Here is a 16,268-nt window from a genome sequence, read left to right as displayed (position 1 = left end):
GAACCAAAGAAGCATAAATTCCCAGAAATATTCAACATTCTCTCTGCAACTTGTAATTTAAGCCTAAGTGGAAATAACGGGCATATCGTTCTCAGAAGTATGTAACATTTTCAGAATGCTTGTTTTATTTTTAAGTTACAGCCAGACGTACAAAGTACACCATTCTCTAGTTTGCTAATATTACCTCTGTAGTGTATGTAAAATTCTGCTATTAAAAAATGTAGTTGAAATTCCTGCCTTTCGCCAATTGTTTGGAACAGGAAGAAATTTAAATATGAAGGGATGGCTGTGGTTGTGGCAACAACTGACTCTGTGTTCCCCCCCACCATGTCTGTGAGCAAAATATGTAAAACTGTTGAGTTTGATTTCTTTTTTTTCCCCTTGATTTTAAAATGAGCTTCACTTTTAAAATTTGAAAATACAGAGAATTATTTGGTTTGTGTCATGTTTTATTGTCTGATTTTTAGCTATCAAGAGTACCGTCTCATTTCTTCATAAGGCAAAGAAGAAATATCAAACATGCAATTGTAAGATGTTAGATTTTTTTTCTGTAACCGTGCAAACAACCAACTGTTCAAAGCAACTGGAAAACGTGGTCTGGGAAAAACATTTATCTGCAGTTTCTGCAGTCTGAGAGCTCTTGATGCTTTCCCAGGGCTGCGCAGAACTTGTCACAGTATAGAGAGAAACTTGATTGATGCACATAGGATTGAGGAGGAAGGTGGTGCTCTTCACTATCCCTTCTCGGTCATTATACGTTATAGTTAATTTTTCAGTAATAATTTTTTACAGTCTGCCTGTTTATATTAAACCTAGGGTAGCTTAAAGTTAGTAAGAGGAAAGACTCTTACTCAAGGAGGGAAAAACATTTAAAAGACCAGATTTAGGCCAAGCAAATTAACTGTAGTTGACTTCCAGCTAGCTCAAAAAGCTACATAAGCACAGGAATAGTAGGTATACTGTTAAATATTAGCATCTTAGAGGATAAACAGCTGCTCTGTTGGTAAATACAAGAACTACAAGTTTTGGTTTAATATCATATGACTTCTAGTGAGTGAGTGAATGCAAAGAAGTTTACTTCATGCTTTCATAATGAAATATATATTTCCCAGTAGTATAGTGACAGATAATTAAACAGATTAAACTTTTTTTTTTTTCTATTACCATGCTGAAGACATGAAATAAAAATTAGGGGAAAAGGTCAAATGTTATAAATTTATTTGGGGACATATATATTGCAACCTCTGTGGAAGCTTTTGAAAATTCAGGCAAAGATAAATACACTTCCAATAAAACCTTTAAACTTCCAATAAAACAATATTTTAAACATTATATATATATATTTATATATACTTTTAATTAAAGGGATCATTTTAGCAGGTTTTTTTTTTTATACTGCATTCCTCTGACAGAGCTCTTTCTGGTTTGAAGGGATGCAAATGAGGTAAGAATTAAGGCAAACCTAAAAGGCATGCAAATTAAGTACATTTATATCCACTGACAATACAAGCACATGTGTGGATCAGACTTAAGAGCTGAGGAACTCTTTCCCTCTTGTCTGTCCAGTACTACTTTACAGCAGAATGGTGACATGGTTTATAATAAACAGTTAACATTACCATGGGAATTCAGTGTCACTAACATTACTCAGTCTAGGAGACACAGAGCTAGCATCAGTAAAACATGAACAATAAATAATATAATTCACTGCAGCACAGGACTGCTGCACAGGCTTCAGAGGAATAGGGTTGTTATGAAATGACATTGCACACATCACGTTGTGGCAGTTTATTTTTATAATATATACTTTTAAAATTCTTTAGCAAATGACATTCTCATGCACACAAGTGTTTCAAACACAAGAAGCAAGTCCATTTATAGGTAGTCCAAGCAAATTTTTGTGTGTGTGGAAATAGCTGCAAACTGAATGGAACATTAAACTTCTGTGCAGTCTATGACACATTGTATATGAGCTCATTTTTGAATGTCACACTGCAGGAGTAATACAATGGAGGGATCACTCTTTGCAGCTTCTTTGAATTCATCCAGTGTGATCTGGTCATCTTTGTTCTTATCCATCTTACTGAAGATCTTGTCTACCCGCTGCTCAGGCGTCAGCCCATCCTCATTCATTTTCATCATTATCACAGTGCCCACCATTTTGTAGATGGCCTTCAGAAAGAAACCAAATAGAAAATTCAACAAACAACTTGATTTTTTTTTTTTTTTTTTTATGTGACTAAATTCTGGAAAGATCAAGAATAAAAGGAAGAATAAAATGATTGCCAGTTTCCCTAAAGATTTTGGTTTTCTTTTTTTCCTTAGAATCAGATGTCCACATACTTAAAACAAGGAAAAACGTTTGTTTTATTTCATCTGGATGTAAATTTATTTTGGTGGCTGCATGTTTCATTGTGGACTTAATTTCTTTGCCTTTCTGTTTCACAGTGCAAAACCATTATAAGCTATTCTCTGGATCAACAGTTTATTTGGCTTTAATCACTCCATTTGAAATATTTCACATAAATTCTGAATAATCAGTAGAAGTTAGTGCTATTTAAGAGCTTTCTTTGTATACCATGTGAACAAAACCTGGTATCAACTACTGTGGCCAGTAAGCAGCAGATGATGAGGGTGGTAAACTTTATTCTTTCTTGTTTGTGCTGTGGTCATCTTCAAGCCCATCTGTGAGAGCTTCCCTACAATACTGTGGTGCTAGGCCTGTACATTTTTGTAATGATCTAAACTTAATATCCACTAAGGTTTCAGCTACTTGACCTGCCAAGTGGTAATTTCACAGGTGTCAATTGATTTTGAGGTGAGCTTCGTAAATCCTTAACTATGTTGTTTCTTATGGTTAATATGTTCATTGTGAAAAAAAAACCCAAAACTCTGTATTTTTAAAAGCAGCTGTGGCCACAGGTAATCTGCATTTAAATCAGCTATTTAAATGTTTGTGTGCTTGCACCCGTTGGGCACGAGTCAGTATAGGATCCATGTTTGTAATGATACAGTAGGCACTCTTTAGTGCTTATAATCTCAAGGGTATGTGAACAAATAATCAAATTTCACCAGTGTTCATACATGTTATTTTTAAGTGTCATACTGATCTCACCTCTATAATTTCCAGCATTTCCACTCTTGTAATTTTACCATCACCATCCAGGTCGTACATGTTGAAGGCCCAGTTCAGCTTTTGCTCAAAACTGCCTCGGGAGGTGATGGACAGAGCACAAATGAACTCTCTGAAGTCAATGGTCCCATCTCCGTTTTTATCAAAGGTTCGGAAGGCGTGCTGGGCAAACTTTGAAGCATCTCCGTATGGGAAGAACTGCAAAATAAAATAATAAATAGAATTGTGGGCAATGCTGGGAAGCAAGCTAGGTACCTGCCTGCAAAATACTGAAGTGAGGCATTTAGGAAGAGTTGCTGGCTGGACTTTGTGTGAAACCCAAGACATGGGAAACAAGCTGATATAAAAGTTACAGTGTAACAATTATTAAAAACCTATTCCTGCAAAAATCTCTCAGCTTACCACAAACTATATTGAAAATATACTTAATGCTAATTTAAAGCTAATTTAACTAGACAAACCTTAAAATGAAGTTGGGTGCAAATGGGAGACTGTACATAATACTCTGACTGTGAAATACAGCACACAAGGTGCATTTTAGCAGCACTTTTTATGCCTGCAAATAACGAGCCCTTGACATGTCGAAACCAAGTTTATGTGTGGGCTTTTTGCTATATAACTTCATTTATTGAAAAAAAAAATAAATCCACACATAGCATAAAAAAAGCAGGAACACATGGTCTCTTCTGCAGACCAACAAAATGCAACTATATGAGAATGGAGATTCTGTTGAACAATGCAGGACAATGCTTTTTGTGTTTAATACCCATTATAAGCGAACACTGCAGCTGATTGTAGCTTAACAAAGTCTTTTAAAAGACCACAACATGGTCGTTTTCAGCTCATATTTTTTTCCCTCAAGAAATGTATGATTTAAGACATTTGAGAAAGTGGTTGTTATTTCTGTGGTTCAGACTCAAGAAAATGCATCTTAGGAAAGGAAGTTTTAACCCGATGCTGAAGTCTCATTGCAGTGAAAGAACTGTATACAAAGAACATTTTTATATTTTCTGCCCAATCTGGTGGAGGTTTTCATGCTCCTAAAATAGCAAAGTCCATTACTCCCAATTTCAGACCTCTGTCTTTGTGCTTGTAAAAATTCCAAATCTTAGTAAGTATCGCATTTAATAATGTAAGTTTGAAGGAGAGACTTTGGTGGCAGCTAAGGAAGTGGGTCTGCACTTTACAGTTTTCCATGTCCCCATCCAGAGCTTTCACTGCTGGCTGATGCTTGCTGTGGTCAGCTCTGCAAGCTCTTGAAAAATATACTCAGATTGCATGGGGACTCTTAAGGATCTCACAGCATACATAGAAATAGGCTCTGCTGGTTGGCTGACTAAATACAGATCTAGATCATGGCAAATCCTTGCTTCTTTTTCTTTGAGGAGACCAAATAACCATTTTTATGCTATGTCTTACCCTAAAATTGCAAAATTTGTGTGCAGCCATCTGCTTGCACTATGTGGCTGTGTGGGTCATGTCAGGAGCCACTGCTGCAGTGCCAAAGGGGTTCTAGCCTCAAAGTTTCCTTTTAGACTCATTGTGTTCTCTGATACCAACTTTTTCAGACACAATTCTGGATAACCATTGTGTTGCTGAAGAGATAATGATACAATTGCTTCCCTGGCTCCCTGGCATTGTAGTAAACAAAAAATCTTCCCCTCAGCAAAGAGAGCAGAGTTACATTTTGCCCACCACCATCCACTCAGAATATTGCCCTAATGGCAGTTACCCCCAGAAGGATCCAAAATGCTTTTTTCTCCCAGAAGAGGTATCAAATATGTTCATCTCACTTCCCAAATACCTTTTTGAGAAGATATTTAAATAAACATGATATGGAGACATCAGGAGAGACACATTCTACCTTTTCCAGTGGTATTTTGTGTGGGTGAACATCACTGTTAAAGTTGTGATTTTTTTCATTTGACAAAGTATGGGTCAGCATCCAGCTGCTGCTCTTATGCTCCTTCTCCCGTAGCTGAAAGAGGCATTTAGTGTTGCCCTCTTTAAAAATTTAACTTATGTGCCTGTAACTCAACCTCACCCCTGTTTCTGTTTTGATAATACAAACTGATGAAGCTGTAAATACCTCAAGGTAATGCTGCAGCTCTTTACTTTCTGTTTGTTTGTTGTTTTTTTTTTTAAACTCTGGTATGGTTAAGCATGATTTAGCTTGTAAGCACGGATAAAGGTATTAGTGGATTCTCTGATACAATTTAGGACTTTGGTGACTGCAGCTATCAGACCTTGCTGAATTGTTCTTCTAGTGCAAACCTCAACCATTTGTCAAAGCAAACAGAGCTCCTTCTGCAGGAAGGCTCTTTGGGCTCACAGTACTACATTGGGTTGTGTCAGAACAAAGTGATGGGAATATTATCCAAAACATGAACTTTATTTGCAGGCTACTGAAAATCCTGCTTATTGCTTTCTTTTCTTCATGATCTACTTTTCCCCCAGCTTCTGTGTCAACTGCAGATGTTAATGTGGGTAATATTTAAATTTACACCTGTGTGTGTATAGATCTGCAGTTCACTGCATCCTCCCTGTATCCTCCCTCCTGTATCCTCCCTGGGTACTCCACTGCCTCCCTGCTTCTATTCCTGGGGAGCTTGTTGGGTGTTCAAACCAAAAAAGTCAATTACAGTAATCTCTTGCTTTTTAAATCTGTACTGATCACTGGCTCTGGCATATGGGTTATGAAAAAAAATACTTCAACTTTTCACAGTCTTCCAGGTGTTTCAGTTAAGAGCTGACTATTGCTGGGGGTGATGCCTGATCAAGGGTTCCTGCATCTCACTCCCCATTCTCTGTAACAGAAAGGAAAACAGCCAGAGGGAAAGGGGATCATCCTTTTCACTGTCCAGAGAAACAAAACAGATTTAGGTGCTACTCTCCTATGATCCAGACTGAGGGGTAGCACAAATGTACGGGTAGGATCAAAGAACTGAAGTGCAACGAAGAAGACCACCTATGAAAATGAAGAAGAATTGGCAGGCACCTGGAAAGACCCAACAGCCCAAGAACAGAGAGAGGGACTAGAAGGGGTCAGTGGCTGGAGATGCCAAAGACCATTTCTAAGTTATTACTGGGGAAATACATCATTCAGTCTCCCTTCAGAGAACCATAAGCAAGCTGTGCCTACCTCTTGTGCCAGTCATACCATTCACCTCACCTACCAAGGAGAAAAGCAGCTAATTTTTTTCAGCACAGAGAAGACTGTTTTCTCTTCTGAGGTGAGAAGAGGGACTGGAACCAGGTGATCTTTGAGTCTCTTCTCACCCAAACCATTGTATGATTCTGTGAGAAGGGTGGTGGCACTGCTCAGAGCTAACCCTTGGTATTTACAGCCTAGGAAGGTGAACAAATGGAAATGTTTTGCTTTGTTGCTTTTCCCCCCTCTCTCCAGGGAGCTAATGCAGTAAAAGGTCCTCTGGGGACTGAAGACACTCTCCTCCAGTCTGTACCTGCTGATTTGAATTATTTTTAGCTCAGAACAACTAGAAAACATTGTCAAAACTTGTTTAAAAACTTCCTTGAAGACTTCCATTGGCCTGTTTTGAAATGATTCATAAATAAGAAATGTAAAAGAAGTAAAAGAAAACCAAAGCAATTACAGAGTAAAAGATGCCAGGTCTGGTAAAACATTATTTGACTATTAAAATATAGTGAGGCCTCCACAAGGTAAAGGCTTTACCTCCACAAGGTAAAGGCTTTAAGACTTGTCTCATCCAAGTGGCAGTGGGAGACTGGGATGACTGGGAGACAAACTCCCAGAGGATATAAGGAGAGTGGTTTGTTCTGCCTCTTATGTGACTCTGCCATGAGCTTACTGGATGCATGAGAAATGAATAAAGAAACACAACTGGGATTTACAGAGGTTGGAGCCGCTGGGCAAGTCAGCAGCTGGATCAGCCTCCTCTGCCAACCCCTGTCCAGGTGCTCAGTCTACACATGAAAGCAACCAGGTCCCTTCTGCTGCAATGGTGCTACTGAAAAGTGCCTCTGCTTTATCTTTTTTGTCCTAAAATGAAGACAAACAATACCTGCCTGGGCTTTTTACAGCAGTCAGTTCCACAGGTGACCAAACATGGGTCATTCATTTGTTTCTGTTTCTCATATCTTGCCTGGTCTGGGCTTTTTGTGACTGGTTAGTTTGACATGCTGGTGTGTGAAAATGTTTTGTGTTTTATCCCTACAGACACCTGCCAATTAGGAAAGAAAAAAGTAACAAATTTATTCATATAAATTATAAAAATATAAAAAATATAAATATATTTTAAAAATATTTAAAAAATAAAAAATTGTCAAAAATTCCCTCTTATTCTCCCAGATTTTGGAGGAAAAGAATGTCTTGCAGGTTTGTAGCTTTCAGGGTGCTTCTGAATGGTTTTTCCCATCATGTCCCAGAAAAACAGTATCTAGCTAATAGCATCAACAAATTGTACATAAATTCAGTCTCAAGGAAACTGATAAAATACCTAGGGATATTTATCTGCTTGGCTGCAGATGCTTCTAGCATCTTTGAAGAGCTGCTGTTCACAGACAACTCTGTGATCAGCTCTGTTAAGATTAACTTTGGAGAGAGTTACTGTAAAAGAATAAATCAAAACCAAACTTAACTAAAAAACAAACCCCAAAGCCCCAAATTCCCCAGTGATGGGGTGTACAAATGAGAAGTGTCTCTCCTTCCTTGGTAGGGTGGGCTGGAGAGACTCTATGGATGGCCTGAGAGATTCTGTGTTTTCATGTGATGTTTTATTATTTTTGAGATGCATTATATTAGAAGGGAAGACAGAATGAGTTTACAAAAACTGAGCATGCTGCCTACACATTCTCAGCTGATGACTTGGTCACTGATGTAAGTTCACAGCTACCAGTACTGAGGGGGGAGCTGGAGTACAGAACTGGAAGTGGGAGAGCAGAAGGTGACACAGAGCTTCTGTAGCCTCAGCTTGGAGAAGATTGAAGGAGCAGCTGCCAATTGCCCCAGGAGCTGAGATGCCCTTTTCAGAGTTTGGCACTGCCACTTTCTGCTGAGGGCTGAAGCAGCAAAGAGAGAGGAGCCAGACACAGCCAGTGCAAGGAGCAGCTCAGGCATCATCAGGGCCAGCTCGTGGAAACAATCCCAAAAGTTGGCTCCCATAAGAAAAGTCTTATACAATTGATACTGTCATACTTTGGGAAGGAGTTGCTGGTCCTATTTATGTACCTTGGTTTCCTTTCCTCCCTTTAAAAAGTTTCCTTGGCATCCAGTTTACCTTTGTAAGTGGAGAATATGAGCACTTTGAGAATCAGAAATTCATCTGCTGGTAGAAGCTCTAAGTGGTATTTTTAAAGAAAATATCTTAAAATTTGAACCCAGATGCTGACAGCCCCATCTTACAGATCCTCAGAAGTGAGCAGCCCTTTGAAGTACATTTGCTTAACAGCTCTAATAGCTCTTACCTATAATCTTGTCTTTAGAGGGACCAAGTTCAGACTTGAGGCTTTATCCCCAGCTTTGTATGTCATGAATCAGATACAGTGTCCCACTCTGCAGAGCCACAGTGTTAAATGTGTATGAAACTTTAGTACATGAATGAGGTGGATATTTTCACCATGAGATAAAGCTGCAGTGGTATGTGGGTCACTGAGGAGGATGCTGGTGATGACTGGGGAGTAGGCTGCTGCTCACTAGTTTTTCCAGAGGACAAAGCTCTGAGCTCCTGCCAACAGTATAAATGCAGGATTCAAGGAGATAGAAGAAAAAAAAATTAATTCTCTCCTTTAGAAAAAAATATTGTAACTTACTAAAATGTACTCTAGTCTTGCACTTCATGTGTCAAGGCATGAGAAGGGGAAGAGATGTACAGGCTATGACCCCAGGGACTTGTTTTGAAGGTTGTGCTGCTCTGGCACCAGGAGGACCTGCAGCCTGTGCCTGCCAGCAACCTTATGTACAAAACTTAAAATTAATATATCAAGAGCATAACCACAGTGACACAAAAAAGACATGGCCAGTACATTCGTCCTCCTTCTGGAAGAGACTTTACTGCCCTGGGAGTACACATCTCAAAGGCAGGTCAGGACAGATACACTTCTAAAATAGATAAAGATATGTTTTCAAGACTTCCTGAGGATGTGTGGATTAAGAATGGATAAGGAACAATGTCCCCTCTTATTTTGTTATAATTCACCCTTATTCTCTGGAGTAAAGCAAGCAAAGTGAGTGTGAGATGTTGTGAGCTGCCTCCATACCCAGCACTGGAGCGGAGGGGGCTGGCACAGAGCATCTCACCCAGGGGGGTGGGAGGGGACCAGCAGGACAGGGCGAGGATGAGCAGGTTGTCTGGAATGTCTGTGTCAGGAATGTCTGTGGGCATGAGAGCCACAGCATTGCCCTGGGTTGGTGCCATGCCTCACTCTTTGGTCAGTGGAGAGAGGTTTCTCCAAAAAGCCATCTGAAGTGGTCAAATAAGGTGTCAGGGACTTATCCCTTGACTGGCTGTGGGGGAGTTTATATTTAAAAGTAAATCTTCACAGTCCTAAGCAGGGAGACTTTTCAGTCCTTGTAATTCTCAGACTAGGCCCCTTCCCAGCTATCTTCCATGTATTGCTGGCTGAACAAGTGTTTTCAGTGCTTGCCTACAAAACAGGCTTTCCAAAATCACAGCAGTGGGATGATACTACATCCTTCCCCCGCTCAAAGGTCTCAGCTTGGAGATGGAAAGCCCACATGTGCTTTCCTCCCCTCTCTGAGACAAGCTGGATGGGCAGCTCAGCAGAGACCACTGGCTACAGCATGGTGTGTATCAGAGAACTGTGAGCTCCCAAACTGGGACCAGCTTGTGTAAGCTAATATTGAAAGGATAAGAAAGATAGCAATTTATTTTTTTTAAACAAATCAGTTGTTGAGGAACTCCTTCAGGAGAAGCAAGATTTGGATTCTAGAAATTACTCCACTATGTATATTTTAACTCTGGAAATTTCACAACTCTTCTTTCCTCTTATCTGCATCTTAAATGCTATGATACTAAGCACAATATATATCATCAGCAGTATGGGCCAATGGAAATGATCCAACTGCTTCAGTGGGTTTTGAACTGGGCCTATGATCTCACTGAATCTGAAAGGATCTCCTTACCACTTTCTTGTTTTGGTGAAGGTTTTCCCATTCATTTGATGAGATCTTTAATGAACTGAAAAAAATCCAAATGTTGTTAGTCAAGTCCAGACACCAAGAGCCTTTAGGCAGCCAAGGTAAAACCTACAAAGGGAGACAGACATTGAAGGGTACTGAGCTATCACCTCCATAGCCATCTCTTACTACTCCACAGTGTCCATATGTTTTGGCTGTGGATTTCCCAGGGCTTTTTTCATACAACTCTTATGTCTAGACTTTGGACATCCTGTTCCCAGAGGCTATGCTGAAGTCCTTCAGTGGTTCCTATCCCCAGCTGCCCTTTAAATGAAAAGCTTTTAAATGCCTGCAATGGATTTGAGTCTCAGAGCTCTCCAAGGCAGAAGTTTACTGCAGAGACATACCAGGCAACGAACGAGCAAAAGAATTTGGCTCCACTAAAGCAGAAGAAATTTCAGCAGCTATGAGTGCTTCCATGACAATTTAATCAAATGTTAAGGGTTTTGGATCCCAGAGATACAGATGTTCCAGTTCTGTTCCCAGCTCTCAGCTCCAGAGTAGCAACACATCAGCACAGAAAGGCACATTCCTCTGAAAAGTCTGGGGATGCCTCATTTATATGCATTGAAAATGAAGTGAGGGTTACAATGATTTAATTTCGTTACTGAAATTACAGGGGGTGGAATTGGATGATGTTTCTGCACTGCACTAGAGATGGGATGCTGTAACAAATCCATGCATGATCTTCAGGTATGTGATACAGACATGACCCTCTCCTCAGCCTAACACTTATCCTCTGCTCCTCCTCATCCTGCATTTTCACTCCATTATGCAGAGAAATCCTAAAAGGTCTTTAAGCTCTCTCAATAGTCACCCCAGCTACAGCCCTGATGCCACTGATCTCCATGTGAGCTGAAGCAAGTTGGGCTGATGGGCATCTCTGCTCCACCACAGGCACAGGCAGAGGAGAAGGGGCAGGTTGGTTTGGTCTTGCTGGTTAATGATGCATATAAAAACTGCCTGGAATAGCAGCAGGGTTTTGTGGAAAACATTTGAAAGCTGCAAGCCTTGCCTAACCACATATTGTGTGTATTACCAGGCTACTTAGCTTAAAATTTCTGTTGCTAAGTTATTTTTACTTTGCAGATGAAGCTGGAAAAACAAGCAAAGTCCTTACCAACTGTTCACAGTTCATGAATTGTATTTCCTCTGTCTTCCAAAATATAAATAAATTAATAAAAATGGGACTACTGTGTCAGAGTTTGTACATTTTGAAATCCAAACTCAGTGTATTACTCTTAGGTACTCATGTAACCCAAGCAACATCAAGATTATCAAAGCAGACAATGGTATTTAAACTGTCCATGTGTATGACTGCAGCTCCTGCTGATGGAATGAATGCACAGGAAAGAAACTGCATCAATATATATTTTTTCTCTTGCATGTAAATATAACTACACCACTTCATATGTCAGATTCATTTTGCATTCTTCCTACAGCTGCCTTTATGGGGAGCAAAACATGATGAGTTTTCATGTTTCTCCCTCTTCTCCCAGTCAGCCTTTGAAGGGTTATTATTTCCTTCCAGCTTGTCACATATGTACCAAAGCACTTCACACCCAAAGCACACAAGTTCTTTCTCACTATCCAGGAAAAAGGCCATTTTCTAGCTTGACTCTGGCCTTTTTATTGGGCTTTACACTAACAAAAGGTCGATTGGGCTGACCCACTGGAAAAATACAGACCAAGTACTACCCCAACCCAGCCCTGGAGATCTGCATGGCTTTTACCAGCCAGATTCTTCAGATAAATCAAGTTCTTCTTTCAACTGAGCCAAAAATTTTAATCTGATTATGTTTGCTGGGTATCAGGGAAGAGATTACTCCATAGGATTAAAATGTATCATACACATGAACCTGTGCTTCAGGCTGACAAGGCACAGAGCTGAACCTTTCAGCAGTGGCAAAATTCATTGCAAAGCAGAAACCAGGATGATATGTTCTGCAGCAAAAAGAATAAAAATATATACATCAAGGAGAAAGCATCGGTTGCAGAGCAGGGAAGATACAGAAAGATAAGTAATGGATCTCAACAAAGGGCATGAGAAGGATGAAATTCTGTTAAGAAGACTTGAGGATTTGGGAAAGGCTGAAAAAAATTATTTTTCTGGAGACTGACCTCAGGGGAATAAATCCACACCTCAGTGCACACTTACACACTTCCCTGGGGGCTAACCCTTAGGGTAAAAGCCCACTGGGCTTTTTGCCCCATGGATACTGTTTGGTATAGATGCACTCTAAGCACACCTGCAGTCTGAGGTAGAATCATTATCCCATGGAGGGAACCTGCCTCTGGCCACCAGGCTTCAGCTTGCTGGGGCTTCCCAAGGCAGTGGGCAGCACCCACAGATGTGGGGCTGAGGGTTTCACTGGAAGTTGAGCCATGTGGCTGAGCCTTGGGAAAGGGTAGACTTGAGGACCACCAAAAAGCAGAGTCATTTAGATGACCATTTAGATTCAGGTCTTGGTTCTCCTTGTGTAAATTCATGAGATGTCTCCACCTCAGAGGTGCTCTGTGAGGATAAACACAACAAAAGACTGCAGCTATTTCAGAGACTGCTGCAGTGGGAGTCATACAACCAGCAAGAACTGGGGGGAAATGCCAAACTGCATGGATGTTTACTGCTTATGTCTCTCTGCTCAGCAGCTCTAATGCTGTGAACACATAAACATACACAGGCACATAGGGAGGTTTCATAAGCTTTATGTTCTTCACATAAAGAAGAAATATTTAGAAGAGCCAAGAAATTTCATTTCCTCCCTTCACAGGGAAAACGTGCAACTTGCACAGACTGAAGTGGGATCAGAGAAAAGTCTGTGTCTTACCCAGACCTCCAAGGACTATTATTAGATCTTAAATTGGTATTAAGGACTAAGTCACCCTGCCTTGCAGATGCTTTCAGCCACTGCAGAAATGCTCATTTAAAGCACAGATTTCTATTTAGGAGCTGACCTTGAATTACCAATACCAGTTCCTTGCCATTGTGTGACCTGTGGGTTAAGAGACCAGAAAACATGATCACACCACAGGCTACAGTTAAGCAAGGTCCACAGTAAAAAATCAAGACCTATAGCCAGCTGAGGTTGGAGGAAGATGGAATGGAAAAGAGAATTCATTCTTCTTCTTCTCAAACATCGATCTGGCAGGGTCTGCCTCTAGAAAAGCTTTCAACCTGAAGAGTTAATCTCTATGTTCACGTTTGTGGGGAATTAGTCATTAACTAGCAGGAAATGAATTGATTTCCAATCTCAGCTTTTCTCTGATTAGATTTGAACAATAAGAAACTTAATTGAGCTGTGGTAGTGCTATAGGTCAATACACTAGCAGATCAGTTATTACTCAGTGCCAACAAAAAATCTTCAGAGAGAATTGTTGTCAAAACAATTAGTTCTGCTGGTGCATAACACCACGACTACCACTGATTAAATGTTATTTCTCTTTGATCTTCCTTAACTGAGCAGCAGCCCTGGAACTCTTTATTTATTTTCAGTGGGGCACACTTTTCCACTACCCCAAGGTCAGTGATAACACAGAGCTATGGCAATGTCAGGATTCTGCTGTGCTGTAGCTATGCCCCAGCCTAATTACAACATCCTTTTTCTTGACACCACGTTATCTCCTTAAGAATCTGGGAACACACCAGATGGAGAATACACTGATCTGATCTGGGACATTTTTTTTTTCCTTTTTCTTTTCTTTTTTTCTTTTTTTCTGTAGGGATGATCATCTGACTCCTTTTCATTTATATATAAAAGCTTCATTTTCCCAGTATGTTTAGGCTCCAAATGCTCAGAGTATTAACTTGAATGCTGTGCCTGCTGTGTTGTGAAGTCCTTAGTGCAAATTTCCCAAAATAATGGGGCTAAAGAAGCATCTGTAAGTGCTACTTCAGCCAAAAAGGGATTTGAAATACAAGTTGCTGAAACACGAGTCTGAGACAACCATCTTATGAATATACAGATGGAACTGCAGGGAAAATTCTCACGTCTGAAATATCTGACTATCCCATATACTTATATAACATAGCCTCCTAAATTCTTATACAGATGGAGTTGTTATAGCCCAGTACTGCAGAAAGCAAATTGAAGAAAGAGAAGGAAAATGGCTGTATCTGGGAGTATGAGAGAATTATTCGAGCCTCAAGATCTCAGTGAGTGAAAAACTATGAAATCACTTTTCTTGATATCAAGTGCAAAAACTAGTAATTCATGAGTTAACAACAAACAGCCTTAACTTCTGGGGAGAACTCTTAATTCCCTCTCAAGCACATATCACTGCAGTGAGCTGGGAACTGGTGGACTCTCCTAACTTTTTCAGCTCGTGAAACCTTTGGCCACAGAGTGGTCCTTTCATCTTTCAATCCAAAGAAGGAAATTACAACCTGAAGTCCAGAAATCCAAAGAATGGAGAAAGAGGGAAGTTGTATGGTACCAGAGGCACCTTGCGAAAACTTCACTGGCTGAGAAAATCATCGAGTATTCAAGGGAGGTAAAATGTGAAGGGCTGACTGCCCCCCAAACTGGTGTGTCCTGCTGCTCTTTGCAGTCACAGGATGGACAAGGGAACCCTCGACCAGGTCCCAGTAGGAACACAAGTAACAAAATAAGTGACAGAACTACAGCAACAGTCTCCAGGTCAGTTGTGTGCAGCACTGTGCACTTCATCCCTCTGTGCCCAAGCAACCTCAGGTACTGGACTGGGAGTGGTTATTTCTTGAGTTGTATCCAAAACATTTAACAGCACTTAGAGGCTGAGAAGAATTAATGACCCAGAGTACTTGGGACCCCACCTGGGTAAATCCTGACAGTTTTTTGCTTGGGGAAAACACAACACAGTATCTCTCACACAGGACCATTAGCTCCTGTGGTCTTGGCACCACACAATCAGACCTGCTCAGAGCTGGTAAGAGGAGAAGGATTCATGCAGGACAAAAGGGTGAATTGCTGAGGGAATGGAAAGGACCCCAAAGTTAGAAATGAGAGGCAGGAAGGATGCTAAGAATAGCAGCAATAGTTAGCATAATAGAGAAGGGGCAGGTGGGCAATGACTTGGTATCATCCTTCTCCCTGCTCTCCCTAGGCATTATCCACTGACTTACATTGCCAGGACTGAATTTCAAAACAATTCAACAACTCACAGAGGAACACTAATACAATGAAGTTCCTAATTATTCAAAATTGGAAATGGGCCCACATTTCTAACTGCTGCAAGGCCCACCTCAAAGCTTTTCTTTTGCAATGAAGCTGTGAGCAGACAGGTTTTCAGATATCCTTCTGAAAAGTCTGTACTTTGGAGCTCTATCCATCTGTAATCCTTCCAGTTCTTTCCTTATGGAGAACAATAATTTAAAAAGCGCTCTCTTGAGCTGACACCAGTCTTACAAAATAATGTGTTCTTCCATACCTAGGCTTTCTCTTATAACACAAACCTTTTGAAAGATCAATTGCAAGATCTATAGGATATAAAAAACTTTGAAATACCAGCATTCTGGTGCAAAGGGTCTCACGTATATGCACAAATAAATAAATAAAAATTTGAGTGGACTAAATCGCTTCTTGCTGAGAAAAAATGTCTTGCACACTCTTAAGCTCACTGACATTTAAAAAACCCAGTTTTATTTATTCCAAGTGTTGTGAACATTTGTATTTCTAAGTGAATTTCAATATTACTGTTGTTGCTGCTGGTAGTTGTGATACTTAGGAATCTTAACTGAGAAGCACTTCGATAACAACTAAAGCTCAGTATAGAAAAACAAGAAAGGGGAATTAGGAAAGTCACTGCAAGGAACCTAGGAGACTCCAGTGAATTTTCCGAGGGTGGAAAAAGAGAAGGGAATAACATAGCCCATTGTGTGAACTTCTGGGAATTCAGAAGATGTACAGGCAGGTCTAGATAAGCCACAGTATTCAAATAATCATAGCACTTGGTCAGGCTGTGTCCTTGTCTATTAACCCC

At 40.3% G+C, this 16,268-nt stretch overlaps 1 protein-coding gene across 7 annotated transcripts in view; it reads right to left on the bottom strand.

Moving 5' to 3' along the window:
* Positions 1 to 98: 98 nt before the first annotated feature.
* VSNL1 (visinin like 1) overlaps positions 99 to 16,268 on the bottom strand; it is a 92,073-nt gene continuing 75,903 nt past the window's right edge. For all 7 annotated transcript variants that reach the window (XM_071741980.1, XM_071741981.1, XM_071741983.1 and 4 more), the window contains 2 exons: positions 3,116 to 3,331; positions 99 to 2,172 (listed from right to left, as the gene is read on the bottom strand). In XM_071741980.1, coding sequence (XP_071598081.1) covers positions 1,975 to 2,172; positions 3,116 to 3,331 — 414 coding nt within the window. In that variant the 3' untranslated portion in view covers positions 99 to 1,974. The remainder of the gene's footprint in view (positions 2,173 to 3,115; positions 3,332 to 16,268) is intronic.

This window comes from Heliangelus exortis, chromosome 3, assembly GCF_036169615.1.
Source record: "Heliangelus exortis chromosome 3, bHelExo1.hap1, whole genome shotgun sequence".
Lineage (NCBI taxonomy): Eukaryota > Metazoa > Chordata > Aves > Apodiformes > Trochilidae > Heliangelus > Heliangelus exortis.
The sequence above is the reverse complement of the archived record's forward strand: the minus strand, read 5'-3'. Positions and strand labels throughout refer to the sequence as shown.